Source organism: Crocuta crocuta, unplaced genomic scaffold (genome assembly GCF_008692635.1).
Source record: "Crocuta crocuta isolate KB4526 unplaced genomic scaffold, BGI_CrCroc_1.0 scaffold186, whole genome shotgun sequence".
NCBI lineage: Eukaryota > Metazoa > Chordata > Mammalia > Carnivora > Hyaenidae > Crocuta > Crocuta crocuta.
The window spans coordinates 8434517-8452320 of record NW_027551569.1 but is presented as its reverse complement, the minus strand read 5'-3'; the positions used below and the strand labels follow the sequence as shown (position 1 = coordinate 8452320).

General features: G+C 47.0%; 1 protein-coding gene across 4 annotated transcripts in view; it reads left to right on the top strand.

The window, feature by feature from the left end:
• DCAF4 (DDB1 and CUL4 associated factor 4) overlaps positions 1–17804 on the top strand; it is a 33354-nt gene that overhangs the window by 8415 nt on the left and 7135 nt on the right. For 3 of the 4 annotated variants that reach the window (XM_077750835.1, XM_077750833.1, XM_077750836.1), the window contains exons 2-9: positions 5128–5319; positions 5961–6057; positions 8416–8519; positions 8947–9104; positions 9794–9876; positions 11104–11206; positions 13513–13656; positions 14546–14595. In XM_077750835.1, the coding sequence (XP_077606961.1) occupies positions 5969–6057; positions 8416–8519; positions 8947–9104; positions 9794–9876; positions 11104–11206; positions 13513–13656; positions 14546–14595 (731 nt within the window). In that variant the 5' untranslated portion in view covers positions 5128–5319; positions 5961–5968. The remainder of the gene's footprint in view (positions 1–5127; positions 5320–5960; positions 6058–8415; positions 8520–8946; positions 9105–9793; positions 9877–11103; positions 11207–13512; positions 13657–14545; positions 14596–17804) is intronic. The other variant, XM_077750834.1, reaches the window with a different exon arrangement.

Sequence of the window (17804 nt, the reverse complement as noted above, 5' to 3'; positions counted from 1 at the left end):
AGCTCCACATGGGTCTCTCTGATGACAGCGTGGAGTCTGCTTGGGATTTTATCTCTCCCTTTCTCTCTGCCCCTCCCCTGATCATGCTCGCTCTCTCTCTCTCTCTCTCTCACACACACACACACACACACACACACACCCATAAAAAAAAAGTTCGTCTACATCAGCTCTATTTGGGGCTGGGATAATTCATTTTAGGGGACTGTCCTGTGTATTGCAAGATGGTTAACAGCATCTCTGGCTTCTCACTAACTGGCAATGTCAACCACCTCTGTCACTGCCCCTCCCCCCAAGTTGTGACAAACAAAAATGTCTCCAGACATTGCCAAAAGTCCCCTGGTAAAGAAAATTGCCCTCAGTTAAGAAACACTGATCTAAAAACTGATAGGTGTGAATTTCCAATAAAATTAACTCTAATTTTGTTTTTTTCTTTTTAATTTGTTAACATTTTTATTTATTTTTTATTTCTGAGAGAGAGAGGGAGACACAATCTGAAGCAGGCGGGGCGCCTGGGTGGCTTAGTCGGTTAAGCGTCCGACTTCGCTTAGGTCATGATCTTGCGGTTCGTGGGTTCGAGCCCCGCGTCGGGCTCTGTGCTGACTGCCAGCTCAGAGCCTGGAGCCTGTTTCGGAGTCTGTGTGTGTGTCTCTCTCTCTGACCCTCCCCTGCTCACGCTGTCTCTCTCTCTCCTAGAAATAAATAAAAATATATATATAAGAAAAAAAAGAATTCTTTCTAAAAAAAAAAAAGAATCTGAAGCAGGCTTCAGGGTCTGAGCTAGCTGTCAGCACAAAGACCGACGCAGGGCTCGAACCCATGAACTGTGAGATCATGACCTGAGCTGAAGTCGGACGCTTAACCAACTGAGCCACCCAGGTGCCCCCGTTTTTATTATTGAAAGAGAGAGCATGGGAGGGGCAGAGAGAGGGGGAGACACAGAATCCGAAGCAGGCTCCAGGCTCTGAGCTGTCAGCACAGAGCCGGATGTGGGGCTGGAACTCACAAACCGTGAGATCATGCCCTGAGCCGAAGTCAGAAGCTTAACCAACTGGGCCATCCAGGTGCCCCCAAAATTAACTCTAATTTTGAATTCAAATCCTCACTATATATTTGACTTTGGATCTACATGTCTCAGTGTGTATCATCTTGTGTTGATGACTCTCAAATCTGTATCTTTAGCCTTGTTTCCTGTCTTGATTTCCAGACCCTTTTAACAGCTGCCTACCTTGGTGTTCTATAGGCATCTTGAAATCGGTATGTTCAAAACGAGACTCATTGTCTTCTCTCCCCCAAACTGCTCTTTTACTTTATTCCTGGTCTCCCAGGCCAGGACCCTACCAGTTAGTAACTTACTGGTTCCTCACTCCTCTGTCTCCACCTCTCCTATGAAATTCACATGAGTCTTTCTAAATTCAAGATCCTCTGTCCCAAGTGCCATTTCCTATGGTGGGTTCATCTCATCTCATTTGCTGCAGCAGTCCTTAACTTCCAGCTTATTCTCTCTGCTGCCTATAAAGTGCCGTTTCCAACATGGATGTCTAATCATAGAGCCCTCATGGGCTGGCCCTGCCTGCCTTTCCAGCCTCATCCCTCAACTCCTTGTACTTTAGGCTCTGGCCATACCAAACTGTTTGCTGCAGGTCCCTCACCTCACCCCCTTGCCTGACACTCCCAACTGCAACTCAGACTGTCTCTCCCCCTAGCCTTCCTTCCACTCAGAGCAATGACTGTCTTCTTTTTTGCTACATGTGGAGAGACCAGAGTGGAGTCTTCACTAATGAAGGAACCGGTTCATACATCAGCATTCCTAGTGACCAACTAGTGTCTTGAGAATAGAAACCACAGTTTATTTATCTCTGCCTGCTCCCCAGGGCTCAGTGGGCTCTCTGTAAATCTGTGTTGAATAGCAAGTGAAAATGCCCAGAGCAGAAAGGGGCTACCTGGGATTTTAAAGTAGCTGCAAGGTGGTTTTGTTTTTGTTTAGTTCAGTGAACATTTACTGAACTAACTAGGTCATGGGTGCTAGGAACAGAGGAAGGAACAAAGCAGGATCTTTGCTGAGAGAATTCACATCACGTCTAATATAAGATGAGAGTACAAAGTTCAGTACACAGTGATAAGGACAAATAATGCATAAAGTAGATACTAAGACTAAACTACATCTGCTTTTGGAAGACTCTCTTCCCACCCCTGAAGTAGGCTTCTTAAAAGTACAAAAAGATCCCATTTCATCCTACTCTAATCCTTTCTATATTCAGTCAACTTGTATTTGTTGTGACTTTTTTTTAACAAAGCAATCTTTTTTTTTAATTTTTTTAAATTTTTTTTTTTTTTATTTCTAGGAGAGAGAGAGAGAGACAGCATGAGCAGGGGAGGGCCAGAGAGGGCGGGAGTCACAGACTCTGAAACAGGCTTCAGGCTCTGAGGTAGGTGTCAGCACAGAGCCCGACACTGGGCTTGAACCCACTAACCATGAGATCATGACCTGAGCTGAAGTTAGACACTTAACTGACTGAGCCACCCAGGCGCCCCAAGCATCCAACTCTTGATTTCATCTCATGTTATGATCTCATGGTTAGTGGGATGGAGCCCCCCATCAGGCTCCGTGCTGACAGTGTGGAGCCTGCTTAGGATTCTCACTCTTTCCCTCTCTCTCTCTCTCTCTCAAAATAAATAGATAAATAAACTTGAAAAAAAATAAAATGACTTTGGCTTAATGTTGCTTATTAATTTGGTTGATGCTGTCAGCCTCTCAATCTGTTGCAGTACTTGGCACCTGTGCTTGTGTGAAGTGGTGGTTTGGAAATAGTCCACAATCAATGCTGTCATTATTTACTGTGCCCTACTCTTTTTGTGCCCTTCTTTTGAGGATGATGGTGCAAGTATGCCATGCTCTTGCCTCCTGATCTAAAGCCTTTGATTTAACATTACTGTGGTCTTCACTGGAGTCATGCATTATTTCGTAATTAAAGCAAACTGGGGTCATTTGTATAGAATGTGCAATCTACAGAAATGTTTATCTTTTTATGACATTATGCCTTCTTTTTCTTCTAATATTATAATGTTTATTTTAGAGAGAGATTGAGACCAAGTGTGAGCAGGGGAAGGGCAGAGAGAGAGAGGGAGACACAGAATCAGAAGCAGGTTCCCGACTCTGAGCTGTCAGCACAGAGCCTGACTCAGGGCTCGAACTCAGGAACCTCGAGATCATGACCTGAACGAAAGTCATACACTTAACCAACTGAGCCACCCAGGCACCCCTCTTTTCAGTTTTTTTAATGCTAATCCTACCTATTTCCCTTCCTCTGCACAATGCCTCTTAGCTTGTAACTTAGTAAATACAACTTGATTCTTAAATAAAGATCAAGAATATTGATCCTTAGTGAGACCTATGTGTATGGTGTCCAGGAGCCGTGAAAATGGGTTGCTTAGGGAGATGAATAAAGTTGTCACGCCGTTGAACAGCGGTGAGGGTGGCAGTAGAGGTATTATTTACAGAGAAGGGAAATACAGGTAGGTAAAAGCAGAGGGGGAACTAGGGAGAGATCATGGGCTCTGAGCCTATGGGTCTGCCATCGCTGTGGGAGGAGATGGCAGTGGAAGAAGTGGATGCTCAGGACGGATACTAGGGCTTGGAGCCGAATCTGTGTTGGCAGGTGAGATGGTAGAAGTATGAAAAGAAGAGGATCTAGGACAGAACAGTAGAAAACAGACATGGGGACACCAGAAAAACCAGTGAAGACTGAATTTGACAAGAGGAACACCAAGAGAAAGATATTCCAGAAGCCAAAGAAAGAGTGAAGCTTCGTGGCATCACATGTGGTAGGAATGGGCTAAAAAGAGACCAGTAGCTTTAGCAGGTAGGACCTCACAAGAGCATTTGAGCAGAAAGGCAAGGGAGGCGGCCTGAGGAGTGACTGGGAAACGCACAGGTGGGATGTGTGCACGTGGACCACATGCTCAGAACTTTCTTCTTCCTTTAGGGTTAGAGATGGAGCACATACAAGTGAAAAGCCTGGCGGTGTTCATAAGCTGAGAGAGGACAGGGGAAATTGACTGAACATGTGTCTGCAGAGTCTGAGAAGAAATGTGAGGAGCAGCCAGGTGGGGTGGGTTTGCCAGGAAGAGGCACAGGGATACCTACTGCTCCGACACCAGAGAGAAGACCATTAGAAGTGTGAAAGCCGGTATTTGTGGGAGGGAACAGAGAGAAGCTGGGCTGTTCATACCTGACACCATGTCTCTTCCCTGTGAGGCAGGGAGCTATGCCAGCAAGTAAGGACTGGAGGGAAGTGGAAAGAGTGTGAGGACAGTGATAACACCCTGCGTTGTTGGGAATGACTCCAACTAGGAATAATTAAACTAGGTTAATTCATACTGCCCCAGCAGAGGATGGAAATAAAACATTTATGATGGCTGCCCGCACGGCTATAGGCTTTGCTTCAATAGTGCTGTATTAATTCTGGCACAGGACTGGAGAACGTCCGGTGAAAGTAATCTGGGTTATGGGATGACCTGGAGGGGGAGGGAGAATGTGTCTGAAGCAAGCAAACTAAGGACTTTGTTACAGAATTCGCAGAATGTTTGGGTAAGTACTGGACCAGGAGTCCAGACTTGTGGTGCTCTGATGCTAACAAGCATTCCCCGCTCAGAAGTACAAGTTGGGAAATAGATTTGTAGCCTATTCTTTGGCTGCATTCAGCCCTCAAAGTGTTTTTCTAATTTTGTTTTGGCACTTGAAAGTGGCTTTAAAGTACATTCGGTATGAAAGTGTATTCCGTAAGGCGTCATCACTGTCTCCCATGGGTTGGAGGTGGAGGGAATCACCACATGTTGGAAATGCATGAAACTCAGAGCAGCTGGTCCATGTACCACAGTTTGGTCTTTTTAAGACCTCTCACTGTGATTCCCAGTGTTGAAGCTTGTGATTCAAGTGCTAGTTTCAGGCAACACAAGACTTGAAAAAGTCACTTGAAATATTATGGCAATATGTGTCATTAAGACATATTATTTTAAAAAATGCACATACACACCTGTCCCTTTAGCGGCTACCATACTTCAGGAAGCTAAAACCTTTATACATTGTGTAGGACAAAGTGTTCACTGTCGACTGTTTTCTGCAAATAGGGATGTGTGTGGAGTGAAAGAAAAATGACATACTCTGATGTTAGCTGGTAAAGAAGAGAAAGAAGAATAACCTAGGAGTCCATGCCAGTCTCAGCTGTCATCTAAAGTAATTGTGAGAATCTGCCATCACCTCACACGGGGACCCGGGGAACCAGAAGGCGGTAGACTGCCAGCCCAGGTGTCGGCTGTGAGGTAAGAGAACTGCGGCCAGAGAGGTGGCTTCAGAAGCATGGGATTTTATCAGTATCTCCACCTGGAGGCAGCCTTTATAGGTGAGGCCTGGCGTGTTGGCTTGGTGAGAACCCGTGTTGGGCCGTCCTTTTGCCCAGCTCTGACCATGAAGGAACTATCACAGAAGCAAATAGGTACCTGGGTGGTCACTAGTCCACCATCAACTCATGATATCAACTCGGGTCAGGATCTCACAGTTCGTGCACTGACAGTGCAGAGCCTGGTTGGGATTCTCTCTTCCTCTCTCCCTGCCCCTCCCCCTCTTGCTCATGTACACTCTCTTAAAAATAAATAAACATTAAAAAAAAAAAAAAAAAGCAAATGGGGCCCGGTGGGTGGCTCAGTCAGTTAAGCATCCAGCTGTGGCACAGATCATGATCTCACAGTTTGTGACTTTGAGCCCCACGTCAGGCTCTGTGCTGACAGCCGGGAGCCTGGAGCCTGCTTCAGATTCTATCTCCCTCTCTCTGCCCCTCCCTGCTCACACACTTGTCTCTCTCTCTCTCAAAAATAAATATAAAAATTTTTTATTTAAAAAAAGCAAATGAAAACTGCATGCAGATAACATATTTATATGTAAACTGTCTTTTTTTCTGTTTTAGGAGCAGAAATGCATAAAAGCAATGGGCAGAATAGAAGACGTTTGAGAAGGAGCCACCAGCCGAGCCCTTGGCTCGGACAACACGGTTCTGCTGAGAGGCAAGTGCTGCTGCGCAGGGCGGCCCCAGCACTGTGCGGCTGCGTTGTGCCGCCAGGCTTCTCATCCAGACGCGGGGTGGGAGGTGGAGCCCACGTTCCCAGGGGCGCCGCTGCTGCAGGTCAGCCTGCCCGCCACCGGTTGAGTAATGAGGAGATACGATCACACTCTTCTTCCTTCTCGGAGTGCCCATGACCTCTGTCCAGAGCGGTAGCCAGAGGCTTAGAAGTAGACCTCAACAGAACTGGAGAGCTGTTTTTCTGTTTTGCAAACTTTTCCTCTGTCTCTCTCTCCCTTTTTTTCCAGCCAGTGAAAATAGCTTTTTAGAGACCTAATTTCATTAAGCCTAAGTCCTTAGAACAGCTAAATATATAATACTGTATTTAAGAAACACAAAAAGGTATAAAGACTAATACAGCGAACATCGTGTACCTGCTACCCAGCTTAGAAAGTAAAACTTCATCTATACTCAGTTGAGTCCCCACTATAAAACAGGTTCCATTCTCTAATTTTTCTTATGCCCAGAAGTCCTGTTGGCCCTGAGCTGTGGAGAGTGTCTTATCCTGGTGTGGGTAGGCATCTTGTTCCGGGACTGGACTGTGTTTCTTTCATGCAGGAATCTTTGCACAGACCCCTCCTCACCAGAGGAGGCCTGCCCACCAGTTTCAAAATTCCACCGCACTTCAGACCTCCTTCTAACATGGACAGGTGTCTAGCCACAAGGTCAGAAGATCCCGGATACCAAGATGCTTCTCTAGAACAGATTGACCTAAACAGTAATAAAAACCATCAAAGTAGAAAGAACAGGGCTTTGGAATCAGGAGGCCTAGGTTTGACCCTCTCCTTTTTCCTGTGTGAATTTGGGCAAGTTACTTCACTCTCAGTCACCCTTGTACAAGAGAGCTAATACAAGGTTTGCAGGACTGTTATGTAAAGCTTCTGATGGGCTTCCTGCCTCTGAGCAGGCCCTTCATACGTGGTGGGTGCAGGATAAAATCGGTGGCTCTGAGCCAGAGTCCCAGATTTGACCCATACTGTAGAAAGATCAGGACAGTGCCCAATGTTCATATGTTTGTATAACATAAGGAGAGCCATGGATATTTTGGGGGCCCCAAGCCTTCCCACAAGAGTACAATGAGCAGCAAAATACGATCTGTGCGAAAAGAGCACTCCTCTGCTTTGGTAGAGTAGTGTGGAAACATGCCAGGCACACCTTTTGGGCTCTGTGTAGACAGACAGCGTTCATTGAACTAGAAATAGAGACATTTGTCATGACGCTTCGTCCTTCCTCCTGTTGCTGCTCATCACAGATGAGCTGCCTTTAAAAGCTCCGGGCTGTAAAAAGGAAGAGTAAATGGTTTTCTCTGAATGGCATAGTTAGAATTTACAGACAGAAGAGAAAGTTCTTTCATTCCTTCAACCTAGTCATTCAGTTTGTATTCCTTTGAGGGTTAGGGAGGAAATTCTTGATTTTTAAAGTGGATTTTGTCAGGATTCTACAGTTAGGTATTTTGCTGTATCATTCTATCCCCCAGCCTGTAATTGCCACAGACGCTGCTTGTAGCTTTGCACATTAAGTGTTTACTTTAAACCATGGCTCTATCTGAGTACTGACTGAGCACATCACTTCTGTGCCCTGAACCCCAGTTTCTCCATGTGTAAGGTTGTGCAGCCAAGTAAAATGTAAACTTTTGTATTGCAAAATCCAATAAAGAATGAAATGAACCTGGCCTTGTAACTGCTCTTGAGCTGACAAATGAGCCCAGCTGGTAACATTCTCATTGGCAAAGATTTCTATCCCCTTTTCATTTGGAAAATGAGAAAAAAAAAAAACCTCACAAAATGCTCACATGAGAAGACAAAGAAAGGAAATTACTATGACCTGCGTCCTGTTAAGGATGAGGAAGCAGGGGCACCTGGGTGTCTCAGTCGGTTAAGTGTCTGACTTCGGCTCAGGACATGATCTCACGGTTCATGGGTTCAAGCCCTGTGTCGGGCTCTGTGCTGACAGCTCAGAGCCTGGAGCCTGTTTCAGATTCTGTGTCTCCCTCTGTCTCTACGCCTCCCCTACTTGTGCTCTGTCTCTCTCTGTCTCAAAAATAAATAAACTATAAAAACTTAAAAAAAAAAAAAAAAGGATGAGGAACCAAAACCTTGCCCTGACTTTTGTATATTTGTAGTAGGTAGCACTGCTTTCAAGGAAAAGAGCAAGGTCAGAGCTCCCCAAGTAATCAGAAGGATCAGAGGGTTGGGGTGACGGCTGTGGAACTTCCTTGACTGACCCTGGCAGGATCCCATAGTCAGAGAATGACTGGGACTCAAGCTCCTCATTGCAAGTTACTGTGACTCTGTGTCAACAGGTATAACGCAGTGGCACAGCAAAGCCCACAGGACTCTGGCCATGTTGACGATGACGAGGCCCCATCAACCTCATCTGGCACAGCTGGGAGTTCTTCGGTGCCAGGTGAGGCAGTCAGCTGGACGGTAGACCTCTCGGGTCCCTGCCTGTAGGAAAGATGAAACCTCATCCTGCCTTGTCATCTGGTCATATCTGTTTTGACTGCCCTTCTTAGCCATGTGTGGTCTTCACTTGCATGTGGGTAAACTCCATGTGTGTCAATGCCCATTCCTGGCTTGGAGGAAATTCTGCAGCAAATTGAAACACTACCTAAACATCCTGGCTGTGTCTGGAATGGGGTCCTGAGGCAAACGGCTCCCCCCATGCAGGACCAAACCAGGCATAGGATGGGCACTGACCATGTTAACCCACCTCTTGCCCCTCAGAAAAGACAGGCATCTGTGAGGGGTGGTGTGGACAGGTCACTGGTTCCTTCATAGGTGAGTCAGTGCAGTGTTTAAGTTGAAGTGGATTTCATTTCTTTTGACTAAAGATCTGCCAGGGTTTTACTTTGACCCAGAAAAGAAACGCTACTTCCGCTTGCTCCCTGGACATAACAACTGCAACCCCCTCACAAAGGAGAGCATCCGGCACAAGGAGATGGAAACCAAAAGGCTACAGCTGCTGGAGGAAGAAGACAAGCAGAAAAAGGTGCACTCCATATTCCTGGTGACCATGCTGTCCCCTCTACTCGTGCCCGAATCCATCCATGGTTGATAAGAGGTGCCAAGTAGTTGCCTCTGTAACACTTAGCATGGTGCACTTGACGGAATGTGGCATTGCACTTCCCCCATAGAAATCTGATGAAGTGAGTAAGAAGGCAAGAAATCTTCTCCCACCCTCCCTTTTCTTATCTGCAAAGTTTCATCGGTGATTCTCACATCTTGTCCTTCCCCAGAGGAATCTTGGGAAATGGCCTGATATGGTTTCAGTAACTGTATATTTTAAATAGAAAACCAAGGGATGTGGTTTGGATCTGAGAATTTCCTGCATCCCTTCTGGGGATTACATGCCAGGACATTTCAGTGGTTTATGGGGGCCCCGGGATCACTAATAGTCGAATGGAAAGCAGACCAGTGCCATTCTTGTGCTCACTAGTGAGGTGGCTTCATCTCCCCAGGCATAAATTGATGGGGAGTTTGAATGTGGGCACCAAACCAACTTTCTAGCTCACGTGCTTTCTTATGATGGACTTTTCCTCTTGCCAGGAAGAGGAGAACATTAGATCTTTATGCATATAGTTTCTGCCAACTTAGTACACTTACTTTTTCATCACATCCTATGGAACTGAAAACATTCTCCATTATCCCATAACATAACTTCTCTTTCTTTTAATTTAGAAAATAGCCAGGATGGGCTTTAATGCATCTTCATTGCTACAAAAAAGCAAGCTGGGTTTTCTCAATGCCACCAGTTATTGCCGGTAAGACAATGCCCCATTGTTAAGTTTTCTTCATGAATGTTCTTTTTCTATTCCTTATATCTACGGTTGAAGAAGCCAGTCAGGATAGAGTACGTGACCACTCTGTGAGGAGTCTTCACAGTTGGAAGAGGAGGGGCTCAGCTCACAGCCTGCCTTCTGCTGCTAAAACCAGCCCTGAGAGAAGCATTCTCCCTTTAGAGCAAGGGAAGTGGCTCATGCAGGAAGCCACAGAGAGAGGAGGGATCCAGGCAGAGAAACTGAGCAGAAATTCTCAAGATGTTTCCTCTGCGTTACTTGAAATCATTTTTAGTGTAATAGGAGGTCCCATAGCTTCATTCTCATGAGACTTCTGCTCCCTTCTCCTCTTCCAGTGAGTTGTCACCCAGAATAGAGCATGAAACAGGTATATGTGTACTAAACCTTATATACTCATGATGTCTGCTATAATTCTAACTGAAACCCTGTGATGAGCTAGGTTGATATTTCCCCAGTTTCCAGAAGACGCTGAGACTCAGAGTTGAGTGACTGGCTCAAGATAAAGCTAGAAAGAGTGGGATTGTCTGACTCCCAATGTCGGAGCTCCTAACCCGTACATTCTGCTGCCTTCCTGCTCTGCACAGAACTCATGTTGTAAAGAAACAACATGAGTTCAGGTGGCTTTATGGCACTTACTATGAAACACGGCCCCCTTCAGGGAAGGCCAGCCATGCAAGGGGTATCCACCAGGGCAGGTAGGGCATGCCTCTCCAGATTTCTCTCCTGAGAGGGAAGGGAGTTAAAGGTTTGGTTAGAAACTTTTCCGTTCACCCTAACACATGCTTTGTTCTTGGCGGGGTAGTACTTATGATGTAGAAAGGGAAGGGCTCCATACCTGCTTCATACTAGCGGGTGCTCTTCAGCCTGCTGCTTTTTTCGTTTTTCAGGCACATTCTTTCTGTCTCAAGAAAGAAGTTGTACAAGGTGATCCAAAGAAAATTGGTCTAGTTCAGCTTTCTTTGACCCTAAGAATGAGCCACCCATTTCTTGGCCTTAGTTTTCATTAGAGTTCTGCAGTTGAGGTTATTTGGGACCCTGCTCAACTCCATTGCTGAGAATTACTTCGGAGGAGAGGTGGCTGACTAGGGGAGGCAGTCTCCAGGGTGTGGGCCAGGGCAGAGCTTCCGAGTCTGCTTCACGGGTGTCTCGTTGCGGCATCCATGCCCTCCCCATCCCTCTTTCCCTCTGCAGTTTAGCTCATGAGCTGCGAGTGAGCTGCATGCAGAGGAAAAAGGTCCAGATTCAGAGCTCGGATCCCTCCGCTTTGGCAAGCGACCGATTTAACCTCATACTGGTGAGTGGGAGGGAGCGCCCCGCAGGTGCCAGAGGTGCAGCTGCTATCCCCTGACACTGCATGGCTTAACATTGGTTTTCATCGGGACTAGCCGTGTGGAAGCCAGTGCCATGAAAGCAGGTGGTGTCCTCTTGGTTTTACGGTTGTAACCAATGTTTTGTGGCTGCCTGCTGGCAGGCGCTGAGCTGGCAGTGCAGGCTCTGCTGACCATCCTCACGCCCATTACAGCTCTTGTCATTTAATCTGAGAGCCTGGGCCCACTATACATTAAGAACTATCACAAAGTAATTTTCCCTTTGGTGTGTTGTGTGCAAATTGAAAAGGTATACTGTGGACCAGGGGCTTCTGATCCTTCCTATACTGGGCATTGTCTGGTGGTCACACCTGAAACACCAGTGTCCTTTAGTAGCAACTTTGTGTTACTCCCTTGCTTGCTGGCTCTGACCACAGTGGCGAGGGCCTGTAGGTCTGTGCTCCTGAATCAGCACATCCAGCACACCTCTATCATGCCCTTTACAGGGAGCAGAAGATCTTCTCTGCTTTAGGTTAGACCTGGGCTGGAAGCCAAGGTTAAGACCAGAGACTGCTTGAACCCAGGGTTCAGGGAAATGTTGGCAGAGGACCGAGAGTCCACTGCAAACAAAAGGAGCCACACCACTGAGTTAGACTAGAAGCTTGAGGACACAGGAGATCATGGCCTGCCCCGTAAGCCCTTTCCTTCTAGAGGCCAGGGGAAGGCTGAGGAGAATTCGAGAAGGACACAAAATGGAGAGCCTCAGCCTGGTGAAAGGACTGGAACCTGAAGCCACAGTGCTGACCCTTGAGGTCTTGCCCCAAGAGACCTCAACAGGAGAGCCCTTCTGTAAGGGTTATGCAAGGACTCGTGTTCTCTCCTGGCTTTACTCTCCCATGCATTTGGGGGCACAGTTTGACCCAAATCACTGGAAAACTTTCTTACAGTGCCTTCCGCTCAGGACCTCCTTCCCTGGGGTTCTTCCATAAAACTGGGTGGGGATACACGTGCTGTTTAGTACGGTCTGAGCCCTGGTCCTCCTACTTCATCTCACACAAGGCTGGCACTAGCACCCAGATCTCCCCAGTAACCCAGGGTTAGATGTGACTTGCTGGCTATGTGACCAGAGCATTGGGAGATTTGCCACCCAGAGATCAGCTTGTCAGCTGATTCCTGTCACTGCCATGATTCTTCAGGAAGCTGCTTTCCAAGTAAATTTGCAAAGTGAATAGTTTCACCAGCATCCAAATCCACGTATGTGTGTATGTTGTATTTATAAGTATATACAAAACACCGGAGTATGTAGGGGTTTGCTTTGAAATAATTACTACATAAAAAAAAATTTTTTTTAATGTTTACTTATTTTTGAAAGAGAGGGACAGTGCAAGCAGGGGAGTGGCAAAAAGAGAGGGAAACACAGAATCTGAAGCAGGCTCCGGGCTCTGAACGGACAGCATAGAGCCCAGTGCAGGGCTTGAGCCCACAAACCGTGAGATTATGAACTGAGCTGAAGTCAGATGCTTAACCGACTGAGCCATCCAGGCCTGGCCCCTTTAATTTTTTTACTGTTTATTTTTGAGAGAGAGAGACAGAGACAGAGTGCAAGTGGGGGAGGAGCAGAGAGAGAGAGGGAGACACAAAATCTGAAACAGGCTCCGGGCTCTGAGCTGTTAACACAGAGCCTGATGTGGGGCTCAAACTCACGAACTGTGGGATCATGACCTGAGCCAAAGTCGGATGTTTAACGAACTGAGCCACCCACGTGCCCCTGTAGTATTTTCTGTTGTAATTTGTTTCTTCAGTACAGTAGGCTCTTTTTATTTTTATTTTATTTTTTTTTTTGGTACCTGGCTGGGGGGAAAGTGCCCGTGTATTGGAGATCCAATTTTGTATCCTCCTTTTACCCCTTCACAGTTATAACTTGCATTTTCCACATTGTTGTATGGTTTTTATGATGACTGCATGTCCCCATGTGACTCATCCGGGTGGATGTAGGGACTTTGCAAAACCCAGTTCTGAGTGAAGTCACTGTGCAGACCTCATGCTTCTTGACAGTGCCCCCTCCCTGCCTTCCTCCCTGCTCCTGACCTCTTGAGATCAGATACCTGTTAGCTTTGCCCACTGACAGGTGGACTGGGCAGGGTCAAGTCAGGTTCTGTCCATGCTCCCTTGTGGGTGGGAGCACTCAACCAGTTGCAGATGCAGAGAGCGCAGGATCCAAGACAGATGGCAGGTGGTCTTAGCTCACTTGTCTCGGCCTGGGAGGTCACCGACACTCTCTTTTCCCCTCCAGGCCGATACCAACAGTGATCGGCTCTTCACAGTGAATGATGTCAAAGTCGGAGGCTCCAAGTATGGCATCATCAGCCTGCGCGGTCTGAAGACCCCCTCACTCAAGGTGCATATGCACGAAAACCTCTACTTCACCAACCGGAAGGTATGCTGCCTTTCCCATTAGCCTTGCAACCCCCTTTGCCAGGGATGCAGAGGCCCTGCAGGAGCTGGCCCAGTTCATAGTAGAGAAGAGAACATGGATACTTCATTTTAACTAGAGAAAATGGAATTTTCGATCTTGAGAGCCTATAAGGGAAGGAAAGGGCCTCAGGAGTTTCTTATCTTAGAAGAGAAATAACTGTCAATAGTTGAGAGTTGGGAGAAGTTGGGAGAAGGCATGAGAGGCTTGAGAAGCTTCTTTAACTGCTTGTACAGACTTTCCCTCCAGTGGATCAAGTTGACCTGAAGGAGCCCATGCCAAGCACCGAGTTCCTGGGCAGTGGGCTGTGTTAGCCTGTGTGGAGCCCTCCTGGGCCTCACTCTCTCGGCCAGGCTGCAGCCTACCCAGAGGTTACATAGATACAATACAGCTCCGCTTGCTGTCTAGGGAGCAACCTTTAAATCACACTGGGGTGATGGCTGCAAGTGTAAAAAGCTGTGTGACATTCTATTCATTGAGAACATGAGCCACAAGATGGATACAGATTGAAAATGGTTTCTGAATTAAGTGAAATACAACATGCTTTTCAGAGTTGGGCTTCGTCCCCTGCTATTGCAGAGAATCCATCCCCAAACCAGAGACTTACTAGATTTCTCACCGTGAGGTCCATGCTGACGACCAAGGCCTGGGGGTTCTTTCCTCCCTGTTCCTCTCAAGGCCCTACATGGCAAGGCAGGGAACTTCCCTGTTCTGATGCTTGTTCCAGCCCCTTTAAAAACAGTGAGACCTAAAGAAGGAAGCCCTATGTCTGTATCCCTCCCAGTTATTCCATAGGCAATGATTTGTCTGTTTCAAACGAGTTTTTCTGTCTTGCTATGTGTTTCCTCACCAGGTGAACTCTGTGTGCTGGGCCTCGCTGAATCACTTGGATTCCCACATTCTGTATCTTTTGGCAGATGGAGAGGTTTGATGGGCAGGCCAGGTCCTGTTGAGGAATGTCTGTGGGGTTTGTGAGGTGGCATCTCAGTGACCAGAGGTCTGCACCATTTTATGTGCACATCTCACCCTTTAGGAAGGAGCACTGCAGCTAGGTAGAGAATAGAGATTCCCATGGAGCACAGAGAAGTTGTCGAGGTCCCTGGATGATATTGATGTCACTATGTGCCAGATACTGTTAAGATCAGTTAAAGAACAGTAAAGCCTAAGCATGAACCCCACATCCTCCTGAGGTGAAGGAGGAGGAAGTCAGAGCTACAGTGGTGTGAGGGTGGGCTGGACCCCTTGCAGGGGAAGACTGAGGGCAGATATCAGTCAAAGGGATTCCTTTGGCATTGGACGCAAGTGTGTGGGCTCTGTGCTGGGGGTGTCTGCCAGAGACAGCCTCCTTTAGGGCACTCTTCCTTGTAGTCTCCACCCTCTCAGAGAGCAATCAGGGTTCTGCTAGGAGCCCAGAAGCATAGTTTCAGGCTAGCCAGACCCTTCCTCTGGAGTCCCTGAGGGCTCTTGATGCACAAGACACCCGTCTGTCTCGTGCTTCTGAGAATATTATTGTTTGAGCCAAAGCCACACATTCATAAGTCTTGCTCTTGGTTTATTTCCATAATAAATGAGTTCTCGAAACTGTGATCACTCATTGTACCAATAGCTACTTCATGAGTTGTCACAGGGCTAACGTTAGTTAGCATTTATGAATGTGCTTAGCACAGTGTTGGTCACGTCATGGGTCCTCAACAAATAATGCGTACAAAAAATTAGAACCTCTTGGGGTTTTTTTTATTTGTTCCATGACACTCTTTCTCTCTCTCTTTTTTTTTTTTTTTGAATGTTTAAGAGAGAGAGCTTGAGTGGGGAAGGGGGGGCAGAGAAAGAGAGAGAATCCCAAGCAGGCTCTGTGCTATTAATGTAGAGCCAGATGCAGGGCTCAAATTCACAAACCATGAGAACATGACCTGAGCTGAAATCAAGAGTCAGATGCCTAGCTGACTGAGCCACCCAGGTGCCCTCACAGCACTCTATTTTTAAAACATTTTATTTTATTTTAATGTTTATTTCTGAGAGAGAGAGATAGAGTGTGAGTGGGGGAGGGGCAGAGAGAGGGAGACACAGAATCCAAAGCAGGCTCCAGGCTGTCAGCACAGAGCCCAATGTGGGGCTCGAACTCAAAAACTATGAGATCATGACCTGAGCTGAAGTCAGACACAACCAACTAAGCCACCCAGGTGCCCCAAAACACTCCATTTTAAAAACATGAGAGATTCTAGTTATAAATTTTATATAAGACAAATGAAATTGTGTGAGTTCTATAAATTGAAAACGTTATGTGGCTTTCATTTGGTGGGATTCTGTGGGGGGATAAAGCCACCTGTTACTGCGATCTTTCAAGAGGATCGAAGAGACGAAGTCATAAAGGAGAGAAAACAAGAACCTTGCTCTTGTTTCTGATCTTAAAACAGGATGACATTTTCCCAGGTTTCTCTCCTTACACTAAGGAGAGGACCAAAATCCATATAACTGGGTTTAAAGATCTGGTCTGTGGTAGCTTCATCAACTGCTTGCCCTCTGGTGGTCATTTCAGGTAATCTTCAGGCTTCTGTGCACTTGCTGCTTCTGCTGAAGGTCATGGAATTCTCTCCCTTTACAAAAATGGCACCTTGTTTAGACCTGTCCTCTGCATTTTTCCCCCAAAGAATGGTGGTAGGTTAGATTGAAGTTGTACTTACTGGGCTTCTCAACCTGTGGCCTATTAAAGGGTTATATACTGACCCCATTTGTATCCTACAGGGTTTAAGGGTTACCTGGGTCCTTAGTCCCTCCCCACATCGTCGGCCTCAAACCCAGAAGCAAAAGAGGTTTCTTTAGGAAGGAATTGGGCTTCCCAGCTCTGTGTTACCATTTATAGCTTTAGCAGTCTCTGTACTGTTATATTTAACATGGGGCTTACCACCCAAGGCAGTGTGATGTGCACACACCCCACATTCAGACTATCAGTAATGTTGCTTGATTGCTTTGCAGATATTTACATTTTTCACTGAGGTATGTGTTCTTTCCTCCAAAATCTGTTGATTTGATAGGCAATCCCTGTGCAAGGTGCTAGAGATGGCAGCGCAGCAGGTACTCAGTGTATACAGTGACGGCCGTGGGGCAATTGGACACAAGCAGGATGAAGGGATTGGGGCGGCCTTCCTGGAGGTGATCCCACATGGGAAAGAGGGGACGGAGCTCACAGTAGAAGGAAGAGGCAGAGGGAGCTTGGCACACTGGGCACCAGTAAATGGTCTGATATCTGATGTCTCTGGCAAGGTGGGGCCCTGGGTGCTGGAATGATCTGGAAGATTGTGGCCATGGAGGCATTTCTTACAAAGCAGTGTGGGTAAGAGGCTGGCAATGGTGAGACCTCAGGTGGAGGGCTGCTGCAAGAGCGAGGGCAGGGGGAGGGACTGTGACGGATGAGCAGGAGTGGAAGAGAGGCACGAGTCCAGAGGCCCAGCATCTAGGCCAGGGAGTGGAGGTGAGAGAAGGAGGCCCGAGGAGGGGACTCCGAGAGAGCAGTTGTGGAGGCCACAAAGGGGCGTGTCACTGGAAAGTGTCGCGTAGCCACAGGCAGGACTGGAAGGTGTTGATCAGAGTGAGAAACGGTCCGTTGGAGACCTTGGGGAGAACACCTCACTGGAAGAGGAGTGTCAGACCTGGGTTTCGGTGAGCTGGAGGACAGGCAAGTGGGGTGACACAGACTCCTGTTGAGAGAGTGACAGGAGGGCAGGCAAGTGGGGAAACACAGACTCCTGTTGAGAGAAGTCCACCTGTGAAGGGAAAGGAGGTGGAGCAGTTGGAAGGCAGACGGCCCAGTAGACATGCGGAGGCAGTTCAGAGAAAAGGAAACCCAAAAGGCTGTGACCCGGTGGATCAGCACATCCAGTTGTAGCCCAGGAAACTGAAGTTAAAATGATATGTCACTTTATACCCGTTCAGATGAGCGCACATTTTAAAAGTCTGATAGTGCCCAGTTTGGCAGATGGAGGAAACGCTGGTGTGAGTAAATTAATAAGACCCCTTTATGTTGAAACCTCTTATGACCCCAGATTTCCATACTAGGTTTAGACACTAGAGCCTGTTTGCAAACTGCAAGTCATGACCTCTGTCTGTGGGCCATT